The sequence below is a fragment of the Neovison vison genome, chromosome 13 (assembly GCF_020171115.1).
Source record: "Neovison vison isolate M4711 chromosome 13, ASM_NN_V1, whole genome shotgun sequence".
Lineage (NCBI taxonomy): Eukaryota > Metazoa > Chordata > Mammalia > Carnivora > Mustelidae > Neogale > Neogale vison.
Genome location: NC_058103.1, coordinates 3,164,300 through 3,179,757, shown reverse-complemented (window position 1 = coordinate 3,179,757; position 15,458 = coordinate 3,164,300). Strand labels below are relative to the sequence as shown.

Sequence of the window (15,458 nt, the reverse complement as noted above, 5' to 3'; positions counted from 1 at the left end):
TCGGTGGCGTGTTCTGCTTGACTCGCCAGCACGTACACAAAGGAGAGGAGTTTAGAACCACCACATCGTCTCTTGCTGGGCGAGGGGGGCCGGTGCTCCTTTAAAGTGAGCACCCTTGGTAGAGCCTTGTCTGTGTGCACACCATGTGCAAGTGTGCATGCGCGTCCCCCTGCCCCCAGCCCCATGTGCCGACTCTGTGTCACTGAGCTGGCGCCCGGGGCCCCTGCGGCAGCCCTGCCCTCTTTTCACACCCACGGTTCTGGCCCTGAGGTCACCACGTGCCTTTGCAGCCACTGCCCCGTGCACAGCAGTCAGGTGCTGGGGAGGAGGCCCCTCTGTGTCACCCCCATTTTATCCCACGGGCATGAAGCTGAGGGGCGATGCTGGCTTGTCCCAGGCCGGCGTGCAGTTCACTCAACGAGGACCAGGCCACAGAATGGCATCCCTGAGAGCCACCACTGATGACAAGGGTTTCCGTTGACCTCCCTTGTAAACACACCAGTATCCCCAGTACCTCGACTGGTGGCGATGACGGGTAGGGTTGGGGGAGCCCTGCAGGGGCTTGTCAGAAGTACATCATGGCTCAGGGGGCGGGGGGCGGGGGTGTTGGTAGTGCTGCCCCCAGAGCCCAGACTTCATGAACTAATTAAAGATGCCTCCAGACACATGGATTTAAACAAAATGATGTCAGTGCGGGAAGAGGTGTTCTTTACAGAAAGCATTTTTCTTTTTCAGTGTTAGCTAATATCAGGTTTTCTTGGAAAGAAGAGGAAGAAGGACCCTGTACTTCTACCCCAGAAAAGTAACCCAAGCCTATCGTGTTTGTTCCTTGGTGGTTATTAACAGCCAGCAAAGCTGCTGAAACTAAATATTTAAAAATAGACTTCCGAAAGGAGAAGTGAGCTCAGCAGCCCCCAGGGCGCTCCCCCGTCCGGCCCTGCAGTTTTAGAGGTGGCCCAGTTACTCACTGGCCCTCACTGGGGGCCAGACCACCCAGCCTTCATGGGCTACACTTCAAAAAATGCGAATCCTTTTTAGAAGTGAAACCCTGGGGGCACCTGGGAAGCTCAGTCAGTTAAGCGTCTGCCTTCAGTTCCCATCATGATCCTGGGGTCCTGGGCTCGAACCCCTGGTCAGGCTTCCCTGCTCGGCCGGAAGCCAGCTTATCCCTCTGCCTCTGCCCTTCCCCCACCTCAAGTAAATGAATAAAATCCTTAAAAAGAGTCAAAACCCTTTAGGTCCCAGCTTTACCCACCATGTGGGTACGCTAGTCCTTCAAAACTGCCGGAATGTGAGTCTTATGCCTCCGCTTGTTGCTGTACATGTTCTGTGTGTTTCTGCTGAAAAAGGGTTGCTGAATTATTTAAATTAAGATAGGGTGAAATGCAGCCTCGCCATCTGCAGCCGTGTGCTCGTCCGTCATACTTCTGGGCCCAGCGGGCACCGGACCTGAGCGCCGTGCCGGTGGGGGAAGCCAGCTCTGCTCCTCGGCATCGGCTCTCCATTTCAGCCAGGTTCTGCAGAGCCCCCATCAAGCTCTGCCTGTGGCCAGCCATGTGCGGGTGCCAGGGTGGTGGCTGCTCTCTCTCGGGACCCAGCAGGACTCCAGGGCACTCCTGCAGCCACAGAGACAAGGCGACCCCTCCAGCCCTGGGTCAGGCAGCCTCATGGGAGACGCACGTTGTTCGGCCCCTGTAGATGGCTCGGCCCCTGTAGATGGCTGGGCCCTTGAGGAAACAGACCTCCAGAAGGCCCCTGGGTGTGGCTCCAGGGTCCTGCACCCGAGACTCTAGGACAGAGTGGTGTAGGGCCCCGTGCCAGGCAGCTGGCGGGTGAGACTTCTCTGTGCCTTGGTCCCCTCCTCTGGGATAGGGACCTGTGGCCCCTGCGTCCCCTGAGATGCGTTTGGGCCACCAGGGAGATATGGGCGTGGGGCGGGCTCTTGGCAGGGGCTGGCTGCCGGCGCTTGCTGGCTGCTGTGTGACGGGAGAAGCTCGGCGTCTGCAGGCTTCTAACTGTGTTTTACCTTTCCGGTGCCTTCTATCTGGAAGCGAGTGATAGACAGCCAGGCGGAGAAACTGAAGGAGCTGGACAAGGAGATCCGCCCCTTCCGGCAGAGCTGGGAGGAAGCAGACAGCGTGAAGAGCAGCGTGGAGTCCCTGCAGAACCGGGTGACGGAGCTGGAGAGCGTGGACAAGAGCGCGGGGCAGGCGGCTCGGAACACAGGTGGGGGCCGCAGGGGAGGGTGGGGAGGGGTCTGGGGCGGGCAGCGTGCATCCTGGTCTGTTCTTGGGAGCCTGGGCAGCCCGGCCAGGTGGGGGGCTTGAGATGGTGGGTGGGTGCCACACGGGGCACACACCCCCTAGAGCAGTGGTTTCCAGAGAGACGTCAGCGTGCAGAGGTGTGAGGACTTTCCAGCCAGAGAGGCCTTTGTGAGGGACAGAAACGTCTCCCACCGAGACACCCCCTCCATGGGACGCCGGCCTGCTGGAGAGGAGGTGCGGGGTGGACGCCGGGCCGAGGACAGGGCTTGCTGGTTGGAGGCGGTGGGCTGCAGGGTGGGGAGGTGAGGGAGAGGTTCCCGGCCATGCTCGTGAAAGCCTCCGAGGGACGAGGGACGGAAGGGAGCCGCAGTGAGACAAGACCCCGCAGTGTGCTCAGCCGGCGCGTCTGATTCCTCGACTCTGCTTCGGGGACTAAGTGAATAGTCTGAATTTTTTGCGTGACAAGGATTAATGGTGCAGAGGGACTGGGGTTACGGCAACCCCCCCAACACTGGGTTAAGCCGAGGACGGGAATGACATGGTGAGAGGCCACACCGGGCGCAGGTGACTCTGAGCGTCAGGCTGGAAGGCAGGGGGAGGTGAGCAAGAGGGTGGCCTTTCCCTGCCCCCAGTGGGAGGGAGGGCCCTGCTGTGATGTGCTCTGGGACACACAGGCCTGTGTCCCCCCAGGTGTTGCCTCCCAGCAGGCCGCGGCCGTGGGTGTGGGGGCCCAATGAGGCAGGGATCTGAGCCCTGTGCTTCAGGACACGTAGAGGTGTTTGTCTTCCACCCAGAAGCCTGCTCGTGCGGGTGTTGGCGGGAGCAGGCTCCTCCCGCCTTCCTGGCACTCATGGGCCTCCTTCGCCCCATCTCTCCTCACCCACGGCAGGCTTGCTGGAATCCCAGCTGAGCCGGCACGACCAGATGCTGAGCGTCCACGACATCCGCCTGGCCGACATGGACCTGCGCTTCCAGGTCCTGGAGACCGCCAGCTACAATGGTGTGCTGATTTGGAAGATCCGAGATTATAAGCGGCGGAAGCAGGAAGCCGTCATGGGGAAGACCCTGTCTCTTTACAGCCAGCCCTTCTACACGGGCTATTTTGGCTATAAGATGTGTGCCAGGGTCTACTTGAACGGGGATGGCATGGGGAAGGGGACGCATTTGTCGCTGTTTTTTGTCATCATGCGCGGAGAGTACGATGCCCTGCTCCCTTGGCCGTTCAAGCAGAAAGTGACGCTCATGCTGATGGATCAGGGGTCCTCTCGGCGTCACCTGGGGGATGCCTTCAAGCCGGACCCCAACAGCAGCAGCTTCAAGAAGCCCACCGGGGAGATGAATATTGCCTCTGGCTGCCCAGTGTTTGTGGCCCAAACTGTGCTAGAAAATGGGACTTATATTAAAGATGATACCATTTTTATTAAAGTCATAGTGGATACTTCGGATCTGCCCGACCCCTGACAGGTCACTGGGGGGGTGGATTGAGCAGAAGGCAACTCCTCGGGGGTTTGAACCGGCTGTCTCCACCGAGGTCCTCGCGCTCAGAAAAGGACCTTGTGGAACGGAGGAAGCAGCAGAAGGTGGCCGCGGGCCGGCGGGAGGAGCCGCGCGTGAGGACACACCCAACATGTTTTCTAATAGACTAGCAACACTCCGCTCTGAAGAATTATTTATCCTTCGACGTGATAAATACTGCTGTCAGAGAAGGTTTTCATTTTCATTTTTAAAGATCTAGTTAATTAAGGTGGAAAACATATATGCTGAACAAAAGAACCATGATCTTTCTTCCTTAAACTTGAACACCAAAAACCACACAGACACATGCACACACATGCACACCTGGGGACAGCTGGACATGTCAGCATGTTAAGTAAAAGAAGAATTTATGAAATAATAATGCAATTCTGATATATTCTAAAATTCAAGAGTGCAATCTTGTTTCAAATATAGTATATTGTCTATTTTTAAGGCCTCACCTGGTCTCTGTTTTAATAATTTGTTTGTCAGAAGACCCTGAAGTACACCTAGGTCTTTTCTGAAAGTCTCAATTCAGAATCATTTTTTAATTTAAAGTTCTAAGATAATTGTTATTGCAAACATTTTATTTGAAAACGTTGATAGACTGATATTTCTTGGAAGAAAATGTAAACTATCCAACACTGGTTATCACTTGTGATAGGACAGAAACTACTCACTCTGCCGTTATTTCTCGTTAGAAATGTGAGCCTCACTACCTGTCGTAGTCCATGACACTACTTCACAGTCGCTATGAAGGGGACCTGCTCATCGATGCTGTGCATCATTCTCAGACTTATAATCGTTTTCACCCTAAAATAGGGCGTTCGTTGAACTTTGGAGTTCTAAACAAAATCCTGTAGGCTTCTAAGATTCTGCCCCGTGTTCAGACACGCGCTCCCTTGCTGACCGCTCTGACCGTCGGCGTCCGGCGCCCGGGCTGGGCAGGTGGCGGGGGCCGGAGGAGGTCGCAGCGGGTGTGTTTCTGCGTTCTGTCACGTCACTGCGTCGCGTTGCCGATCTCCGGAGGCGGCGTCTTTGCGTGGAGGTGGTGGCATACAGTCCATGTGCCTTAGACGTGCCCTGCTGCTTCTCGCCCCGGCTCTGTGTTCGCTGTAACTCTGAAAGGTGTTCGCTTCCCCCGACTCTCCTCCCGACCGCGAGGTCTCTGCCTCTTGGGAGGCCCTCAGACAGCCCCGTCCCTGCGGAGGAAGCCGGGCTCCTCTTCAGCTTCCGGAGCCTCCGCTGCTCCGTGGTCACAGGTTCCCAATCTCTGGGCCCCGAAAGTGAGCCGCCCAGTCCCTGCGCCGGCGTGCTGGTCCCGCCCCCGGGCCAGGAGGGGAGCAGCCACAGCGCCCCTCCGGGTCCCCACCTGGGTCAGGGGAGTCCGCCCACCCCCCCCACCCCCGTGCAGCAGAACCCTCTGAGCATTCCAGAGACCGCCGCTCTGGGGGGCCCGCCCAGGCTCGGTGACAGGGCCCCGGGACCACTGTTCTCTTGGGAAGGGTGGGCTGGGACCGGCCGGCCTGCGCCCGCCCAGAGGGCGTCTTCTCCACTCACTGTTTACCTTCTCTCAATGGTCCAACTGTGATTAGAAGCCGGAGCCCTGCCTCCCCGTGCCCCTCTGCTATGCACCGCGCTCCATGGGTGCTCTTACCACTGATGGGTGCTACACGTGACGGGTGCTTCTTAGGCAAAACCAGTGTGTGTGAACCACCGCATCTGTGCCGCTCATGCAAAAGACGCGCCCGCGACTGGCCAGCTGGGCCGCGCGCCTCAGACTGCCTGCCTCTGGGCTCCCCCGTGGTCGTGCGGGGACGGTTGGGCTGGTGCCGGTGGCCCGCCGTGTCTCTGGTGCTGCCATCCGCCCTGGGCGTGCCTCCGCCCCAGTGCCTGCTGGAAGTGCCCTCCTGGCGCACCGTCCCCTGCCCTGGATGACCTCGGCTCCCGGCACCTGCCATGCCTTCGCAGTCCAGCGCCCGTCGTAGCCATCTGCTTTATTTTCTCCACCCTGCCCCCCCCCACCCCCTCCATGGCTTTGAGGGCCGGTCTGTGTTCTCAGTCCTGGCCGTGAGGAGTTGTGTGTCCCCGTTCATAGAGGAAGGACGTCCTGCAGGTGCTGCGGGAGCCCTGTTCCCTTGAAGGCATCCCCGACCTCCCTCAGACCCTGCCCTGATTCTACCCTGGACACCCAGCGGAGAGAGGATGCCAGGCGGTCCCTGCCCAGCCTCAGGTGGCTTTCCTGAGGACGGGAGTTACCAGCAGGGACATACCTGAAACCTCCTCCCCCTTCCCTAAACATATGGACAATGTTAACAAATCTGAGATAAGCAACATCTCAGTCTAGTAAACAAACAAACAGTACTTTGCCTCTCCTGGTTGGAATTCTTCTGGGGGTGGGTCACCTGGGGGCACTTCTGGAAGCCTCTGTCCCTTGGTGGGGGCACTTTCCCAGCAGCCCCTCCTAGACACGCTCCTGGTGGGAGATGATGGGCCCTTTTGGCCTCCTCCCGGGAGCCCATAGGACATGGCATCGGACCGGCACCTCCCTGGGATGAGCTTGGGCCACAGCGGAAGCTTCATGCTGTGGCTTGACAATATTTGATGATGGGGGGGGTGGTCTTTTGGTCTTTCGGCCACAGTGTACCTCTTCCCTCTTGTGTGCTTGGGACTTTCTAGAACGTGGCCTCCTGAAGGACCTGAGCGTGGGGTGCTGCCCTGATGGGTGCCTCTGGCGTGGCTTCCGCCCAGACTCCTCCAGGCCCTGGTCCGGTGCTTGTCGCCTGGGGCCGGCCTCGGGCTGTGGCCCCAGGAGGCCGGCCCTCCTGGCTTCACGGGGTCCCGGCCACCCACGGAACATGTCGCATGCAGTGCGTATCCGCACACTTTTCCTATTTCCCAAAAGTGACAAAACTCCCCGACAGGACAAAACCGTTCCAATGCTTTAGAGAAACCCACACCAAGTCTCGCGTGTGAATTGAGCTCGCCGGCTTCCCTGTCCGCCGCGTACACGACACAAAGACCGCCCCAGCCGTGCTTGCCCCGTGGGGTGCTCCGGGCCGTGCCCTGGCTCAGCTTCCGCAGAGGCTGTGGGGCTGGGGGGCGCCCGGGGCTCGTCCGTGGTGAGTGGGCACCAGCTCGAGTCCCCGGTGGGGTCGGCGCGAGCGAGGGTCTGTTCCCGAGACGCGGGGAGTCTTGGTGAAACCCGCTGGCCCGGGCCTCTGAGAAGTCGGGGTTTCTGGTGTCCCGGCCCCGCGGGTGGCACAGAGGAGACCGTGAGAATTCCCGCTGCCGTTCTAAGGCCTGTCCGGCAGGAGGAAGGCGCTGCCCCTCTGGGGATGACCGGCCGCGCAGGTGGACGGGGAGGCGCCGTGAGGGCCGCGGCCCCGGCCCCGGTTCGCAGCCTGTTGCCGGAGCAGCGTCTGCGAGGCCGCAGGTTGAGCGCGGGAGCTCTTGGCCAAGATATGCTTTTCCTTTCCTGCCGCTGTGGTTTTTCCTTGCCTTGTGACCCCACAGGGCCGTGGAGCCCAGGAAAGCCTGTCCCCGTGGCGGCTGCCACCTCCGGGCCCTTTGCATGCCCACCGGACTCCAGGGGGCTCTCTGGCACCGCGAGTGCCCCTGCGGCTTCCCTGTACCACTGTGGCCCGCTAGGCGAGGCAGGGGCCTCGTGTCCCTCACCACGTGTCCCAGGCGGGGCCTGCCGCTGTCAGCAGCGGGCGGTGTCGTGGCAAACAGGAGGCTGAGGAAAGGGTATCCGGACAGACCCTTCGGCCCGGCAGGGTCCCGCCGTGGGTCCTTTCCTTGTCAGCCCAAGGGAGGTGGGCAGAGTGGCAGGACCCCTCTGCAGCTCGCACCCTGGGGGTGGCGTGCACACCTCCTCCTCACCCTACGCGACGGAGGGCCACCACCACTGTCACCGGCCCCCTGGCGTCTCCGCTGGTCTTCGCGGGCAGGCCGGGCGGGAGGTCACAGTCCTCCCCGTGCCCTGGGCCAAACCTCAGCCCTCTGACGCGAGTCCCTCTGCTGTAGGGAGTCGGCAGAGCTGTGAAATACTGTTCTCTTCCTTCCGGTCCAGATCTTTCTCAGACTGCGGCGGAGAGCTCGGAGGCGCTCCAGGAGCTCCTCTGCACTTGTGAGCGTTTGAGGGGTGAACGAGGGGTCTGTCACCCAAATCTGCTTCTCAGCCCAACACCACGCTTCCATCTTCAGTTTTGCAGATCTCGACAGTTTGATTTTCTGCAAAGTAGAACGTGTCCACGGGGGTCTAAGTAAGATGAGGTCCATGTGTGGTTCCCGCGCGGGCAGGTGACCTGTCATCTTGGCCGTCAGCCGCGGGTGGGGCTGGCTGTCCCTGGGGAGCCAGGGCCCGCGGGGGAAGGGAGCGCCCCGGGGTGTGTCCCCAGTGGAGACTCTCAGTCTGGTCAGAGGAGGCGCCAGTGGCAGGAGCAGTGCTTGCCTTTCCCTTCTCCTGCCGCTGCTGCGTCTCGAGTCTGTCCTGAACTCGCGCGTTGAGAAGAGGTTCAAGTCCAGGAAGGCTGTACCACTCCTGCCGTTAGTGGCAATTGGTTTTTATAACTCCGTCCCCTGGTAGGCAAGTCACATAACCTCCAACAGCAAACTGAATGAGTTAATTGGTAAACACAAAAGCCGCCATTATGTCCAAGGGTTTCTGCAGTTACCCCTCTAGAATAACACCTGTGGTCCAGGAAGTGTGTGAGCCCGTGTAGACAGTTGTGTCAGGTTTTTAGAACTGCATTCTTTCTCTGATGGCACACCTCTCCGTTCGGTTCTGTTACCCAAAAACAAAGACCAAAGAAGGCCAGTCTCTCGTTTGAGTCTGTCTTCTCAATCTGCCCGCTTTACAAGTTGCCGTCCGTAGTAGCCGCTCGCTGTGAGGACCCATCCTGACCCTCCAAGTGATTGTGACCAGTGATTCACGTCGTGTGCGTCTCCAGTCTTCTAAGAAAAAACAACAAAACGAGAGTATAAGTTATTGCTCAGCAATAACCATGTTGTGAACGTGAGTCAACAACATGGCTGATTTTCTGATAGCATTATTATGTTTTATATTTTTGTTTACTGTAGATTGTGTGTGGTTTTATTTGGTATTTATTTGTTTGAGGTCTTGCGATGTTTTTGTGTTTCTGATGCTAATAACTAAAGTTTGTAAGAGTGTAGAATGCAAAACTTTGAAATGCTAAACTGTCTGATTAGAGGAAAATAAATCTGACTAAGGAGTCTGCGTTTCTTTTGCCGCCGTCTCGCACGGGAACCTGGCCGTGTGCCCTGGCCTTTCCCTCCCGCGGGTCCTCCCCGCCTCTCCTCTCAGAAGTGGCCTCCTTGGCAGCCTCCGTGGCCACACGGCCCCATGCTCATAAGGGCCCACGCTTGGCTTCATGCTCTGCTGTCCCAGTCTTAGAACTCTGGATGTTTGAGAAAGGGGTCCTATGTGCTGGGTTTGCACGAGACCCAGCAGGCCACACGGCCTCCCCTGCAGGTGGAGCTCTGACCTCGGCGGGTCCAGGAGGCCGGGGCGCCCAGCAGCAGTGCTCCCAAGTCTGCGGCTTGGTCCAGAGCAGACAAGTTGGCCCTCGCCCTCCTGCCAGGTCCATGCCCGGGCATCCGGCCTGGTGGAAGGACCCCCGACCCGGCACCCGCCCGATTCCCCTCCTGCACCCGCCATGGGGGCTGTGGGCTCTTGGAGCCTCAGTTACTTATCTGTCATATGGAAGAACCGCATCTCTCTCCGTTCTGAAATGCGGTTATTAAAAAGCCGTACCAGGGCATGTGGCTGGCTGAGTTGGTCGAGCGGCTGACTCTTGATGTTGGCCCAGTTTGTGATCTTAGGGTCCTGGGAACAGCGGGAAGTCTGCCTGCGATTCAGCCTCTCCTCCCTCTACCCCCGCCTCCCACAGAATCTCAGGCAAACTGTGCGCTCAGCGCGGAGCCCAATGCAGGGCCCGATCTCACGACCCTGTGAGCATGACCTGAACCGAAACCAAGAGTTGAACCCTTAACCAACTGTGCCACCAGGCGCCTCTAAATAAATAAATCTTTAAAAAAAAAGGCCACCCCAGTATTGACCATGCAGGTGCTTGTGAAGGCTCCAGGCAACCAGGTTTTTAAAAAACATTTATTTCAGTAATCTCCACACCTAGCACGGGCTCGAAGGCAGGACCCTGAGATCAAGAGTTGCATACTCTTCTGACTGAGCCAGCCAGGGCCCCCCACGCAAACCAGTTTGGTGTGTCGGTGGTGAGAGAGCCCGCAGGACCCCTCCCAGCTCAGCACTTCTCTGGGTGGTTATAAGGACCAGGCCCAGGGGCAGGAAGCCCTCGAGGGCACCCCAAATTATCCAGTGAGGAGCCTTCTTTCCAGCGCGGGTGCAAAGACCATGCGAACTGCCCAGCCTCCCCCACAGCCCTGCCCCTGCCAGGGTCCGCACCGCAGCCCCGCTGGGCCGCCGGAGCAACAGGAAGGGGCCTTAGGGCCCTGCCCCCAGGTGCACACTCGTTCTCAGGTCACACTGGTCCTGCCTTCCGGTGCTGGGGGGCCTGCCAGAGAGTCCTGCCCCACCCCATGGCCTCAGCCCTGCAGTGGCGCACACAGTGGGGAGCCCAGGGCCCCCCAGCTCTTCCGAATGCAGGCTCCCACACCCAGAACCCAGAGAAGGGCACCATCTCCCTCGGCCTAGAGGCTCCCAAGTCTGCCCGCCCTTGTAGCGAGAGGCTTGCGTGCCACCGTCTCTCTGACACTCAGGTCTGGGCTCCCACTGTGGCCTCAACCACACCAGGGACCCTGAGCGACGCTGCCGGTGCCCACCCCCCCATGGAAGCTAGACCCCCTGAGGACAGCCCAGACCAACAGCATGGATGGCTCTGTGGGCAGGGCAGGCACGGAGCCACATGGACTCGGGGTTTTCCTGCTCCTTCGGAGGAGCTGCACTCAGCCAGAATTCCAGAAACTGGACACTTTTCTTTCAGCCTTTCGGAGTTTTTTTCTGAGTTGTGCAGAAAGGGAAGTGAGCCGTACACCTGGGAAGAAGAGCGCCCCCTGCTGGTTGCACTGAGCCAGAGGCGCCCGTGGGGACCCCAGGTGGAGGCTGCGGTGGATCCGGCGCCATCCAGCAGCAGAGAGCACAGCAGTGACAGCTGGGGGGCTCGGAGCAGCTCCCCCACCGGAGCCCGGACTGCTCCCAGGACTGAGTGTGGCAGCACAGCCTTGGCCTGGGTCCCCGGAGTCAGCACTGGGGGCAGCCCGGCTCTCCTGGTGAGTTGGGAGCAGAGAGGGCGCCTGGCAGAGCACTGGGAGCCCTGAGACCCTGGGGGACGGCGTGGGGCCCCTGTGTCCCAAACCCTTCCAACCAGGACTTCCGAGGACGAGCTGGAACTCACTGGGCACGGAGGTGTGGGAGCGCACGGAGGCCCACCATGCTGCTGGCCTGTGGTCACTCCACACGGCCGCAGGACCGTCCCACACAGGCCGAGGACCAAACCCGGAAAAATGCCCGAGGCCGCTGCATGACTGCGCTTGGTCAGAGATGCCTGGTCTCCGGGGTTGCTTTCAAGTGAGAACATGGAGTTCGGGGGAGGGGGGTGGCGCCCCCAGGAGAACCTCCTTGCGCTCTGCTGGTCTCCCAGGACTGCAGTTCACCCTGTAGGACGCTCCCGGCACCCCAGATGGGTGAAGACCTAGAGATGGGGTCGCTCGGTGTAAAGTGCGGGTTTCCTGCAAGTGGACACGAACGTAATCTAAGTCCTGACCCGGAGGGATCTGTGACCAATGCCACCGTGGCGACGAGGCCAACGGAAGGTCCGCAGAGGAGGTCTGCGCCTTGACCCCCAGGGCTGGCCTTGGAGGAAGGCAGAACTCAGAGGCCCACACCAGGACTCCCCTCCCCCGGGCTGCAGGGCAGGGGTGGGCAGGGCAGGCGGCTGGCGGTGGGGCTAGGCATGTTTGGCCTTCGGGTGGCACGGGTGGCGCGAGGCCCGGGGAAAAGCGCTCTTGGGGCTCGGAGGACGTGGTCTCAGCCACTGTGGCCACTGGCCTGGCGGTGGACACTGTGCTGCCTTGGCCTGCTGGGTCCTCCCAGGCAGTGGAAGTGCAGGGGGGCGGGTATCACACGCTGTCTGCAGTGGCACCTCCTCCCAGAGGCCCGCCCCAGCCACCTGGCCCTAGTGGCTCCCTCCTGGTCACCACGCGCTCTGGCTCCCCCGATCCGTGCTCCTTCCGAGCCCTCCCTCAGCACGGTGTGGCGCGTACATCTCCCAACCCCCAGCCCACAGCAGGTCCAGGGTGCCGCCTCCCGGCCCTCCACGCCCAGCCCCAAGACTGCGCACAGAGGAGAGGCCAGGTCAGGGGCGGGGACTATTCTGAGACCCCCAGGCCCTGCAGGTGACAGCCCGGCCTCTGGGGAATGCCAGCCATCCCTTCCTCGCATACATATTTGTGGGGCAGCCCCTGTGCTCCAGGAAGTACCTAGTCGGCCCCAGGACAGAGGATGATGACAGTGGGGGGGGGGGGGTCCAGGATGGCCTTTCTGGAGAGGTGACTTCATGCAGAGACCGGAGTCTTGAAGGGGAAATCCTGCCAAGAGGGGCTCCACCCCCATCGTCCCATGGCCCCCACCTCACCCCTCTTTTCCCTGTGCAGGAAGAGAATCGTGCTCACTGGAGAGAGACATGAAGGCCCAGAGATGTGCAGGAGACTTCGCAAGGTCACACAGCAGATCAGGGACAAAGCTAGGGGTGAAAGAGCCGCTGACTGTTCTTGGGGCGGGATCCATTTCCACAGCTGTAGAGAAGGGAGGGGGAGGAGGAGTAGGAAGGCGGTGATTCCCATGGCTCTGCAAGTCTGGGTGGGGACCCCCGGGGCGGCACACCCTCACACTAGAGGAGGGCTGAGGTGGCCCGCCAGAGCTCCGCAACCCTGCGCCATGGTGTTGGTGCTGCCTTGGAAACAGGAACCGATTAGAGGCCTCGCTGAGACCATGCACAGCGGCCTAGTCAGGGAGGTGTGGGGTCCAGTTTTCCCAGGCCATCTTTCCTGCCACCTGGAGGGGGTTGTGCACAGAGCGGAACCAATCCAGCGAGGGCAGTCAAGCCAAGTCAGAGTGAGACTGAGACACAGACCCAGAGACCAAGAGCTTGGCTGGTCCCTGGATCCAGCCTTGCCTGAAGCAGATGCTTCATGGTATTTCCTGGTTACTGGAACAAACTCACCTTGGGACTTTGCATTTCTGCTACTTCCAGTTGAGGTCTCGACCAATTCCAAAGTGTGTGCCCATGTGCATACCTGGGTACCCAGGGCACGTGTGCGTGCAGTTTGGGGCCTTCTGTGTGCACAGGGCACCTGCAGCACAGTCCAGCCATGCCCTGCATCGTGTCTTTACTCCTGAGGTGTCCCAGAGGCTCTTGGGCAGGTCTGGACCAGGACTGCTGCCTGTCTCCTACCTCAGCATGGGCTCCATTCTGGGCCACCCTCTGATAGCTGGACACATCTGGGCCCATGTCCAGCTGCTGCTCAAGGACGCCCCCTTCAGGCTGGGGAGATGGATGCCACTATCTCATGGCCCGCGGGCCCCAACTCCTCCTGTTCTGCCACCTTCCTTCCGTCCACCACCCACACTGGGGGCTACAGCTGTGACCGCCTCTGTGTCCTGGCTTCACCACCACCGCTTCCAGGGCAGTCTTGCTGCCCTGTTCAGACAGCACCGTCTCTCCGGGAATGGCCTGTACAGCTGGAGCGGGAGGGGTCCGAAAATTCCATTTCCCCACGGTCCAGCCACCTCACCCTCTAGAGCCTCTTTTGGACCTTGGCCTCAGTGCCATCCACTTTCTGAGTTGGGAGAAAGGAGCCTTGGAAAGACCTGCCTGGCCTTCCAGGCTCGGCTACGGTGCTCTGGGCCCTGGGAGTGAAGCTTGCTGAGCCTCCTGGCTCTCCGGCTTGAACAAAGTCACAAGTAGGGTAGTGGGAGGAGGTGAGGGGAGCAGAGCCAGACACCCTAGTGGAGTCCCAAGAAGGCCCAGTCCACAGACCTGCCTACTTCCCAGAGAAAAGCAAGACAAGGGGGCAAAACAGACGTGACCCCAAAGAGCCCCTCTATTCCTGATCGAGGCTTCCTCGGAGGAGGGAGCTTCCCATCAGCCCGAAAGGCAGACAAGGCCAAACTCCAGGGCCAGGAAGACCCCCGAGAGCAGGTGCCCACACCCTCCTGGGCTGAGGGGTGGTACAAGCTTGTGTCCTCCCTCCTCAGTCCCAGTCAGAGAAGTCCTGCCCCTTCCCAGGGGCAGGTCCCACCCTCCTTGGAAGAAATATCAGCTGCGGGGGAGATGCAAAGACCAGCCCCAGCGATGGGTCTAATTCCAGGGGTCTGCAGGGGAGGGGCAGGGACATAGGAGAGGGCAGGGTAACCAGGAGAAAGGAAGCTGCCAGGGAGCCCGAAGGCTAAGTCGTGGCCCTCCCATGGGTAGTACCCATAGTCGTCCACGTCCACACGCGTGCCCATCCCCCGTCCCGCAGTCGCTCTCCCCTGACCAGCTCGTCCTGGACGCAGGGGCCCACTCCGCCCCTTGCCATCAGCCAGGACCAGGAAGACGCCATCTGCCCACCCCGTCACCCACAGGTCACCCTCTCCCCGCGCATCCATTCACTACGCCCCACCCGTATCCCCGTCCATCCCCGGGTTTGCTGTGCGAGTCTGGGCACCCACCCGCCTGCCCTCCGCCGGCCGGTCCCTCACCAAGCCGTCCTCCCTGCCTCACCACCACCCACCCAGCCCCATGCCCCCGGCACCCCCTGCACCGGCGGGCCACCTGTCCATCTGTCCATCCATCGATCCAGCCAGGCTCCCGTCCACGCACCAGCCATCCCGCCACTAACCTGCTACCCAGTTCATCGAAATCCTGTTCACCCACGGGTCCACCCTGCAGCCTCCTCTAGGGGCCACTCATCAGCCAGAATCCACCCCCTTTTCTCCCCGCCACCCGCTCAACAAAACCCACCGGACACCTACCAGCAACCGCCCATTTATCCGAGCACCATGGTTTTTCCGCCTTCCACGCTTTCCGACACGCTTCCCCCCCACCCGCTCTCCCCCCTCCCCCGTCCGTCCCCATCCGTCCCCACCGTCCCCACCGTCCCCACCACCCTCGCAGCACCTGCCCCGCCCCGCCCTCCTCCTCCCTCCATCCCTCAGCTCGCGGGCGTTCCTGTGTTCGGTCTCCAGCCCCCAAACTCCTGCTCCTCCCGCGCTGACAGGTGCGCGCCCCCCGCCACTCACCCCGCGCCGCTGGCAGCCGCTGGGCCTGTGTCCATCCACGGGGCTCGCGCCGCGCAACCCGTCCGCCACCGTCCGCGGCGCAGGCAGGAGGGCGGGCACCGGGCCCCGGCCGCACGGGGTCAGGACGGCAGCGAAGCCGGAGGATGGTCACCACCCCGCCCCCACCACACCCTCGTCCCGGAGCCGGGGGTCGCGACAAGCTCCTCTTCCGGGGCGCCCAAGGTCCTCAGGTCCCGGAGGGCTGAGCGTGCTGGGCGGGAGCGAGTCCGGCGGGCGCCTGGGGGGCGCGGGGGGGGGAGGGGGCGTAAATGTGTAACCGCCCGGCCGCCCCGCCCCGCCCCGCCCCGCCCCGCCCCGCCCCGCCCCGCCCCGCCGGGTCAGGTGGGCCCCGCGGGGCA

The 15,458-nt window shown here is 61.1% G+C and overlaps 1 protein-coding gene across 4 annotated transcripts in view; it reads left to right on the top strand.

Annotated features, from left to right (window-relative positions):
• Positions 1-9,016, top strand: part of TRAF3 (TNF receptor associated factor 3) — a 114,144-nt gene extending 105,128 nt beyond the window's left edge. For all 4 annotated transcript variants that reach the window (XM_044231735.1, XM_044231736.1, XM_044231733.1 and 1 more), the window contains 2 exons: positions 2,052-2,226; positions 3,154-9,016. In XM_044231735.1, coding sequence (XP_044087670.1) covers positions 2,052-2,226; positions 3,154-3,725 — 747 coding nt within the window. In that variant the 3' untranslated portion in view covers positions 3,726-9,016. The remainder of the gene's footprint in view (positions 1-2,051; positions 2,227-3,153) is intronic.
• Positions 9,017-15,458: the final 6,442 nt, after the last annotated feature.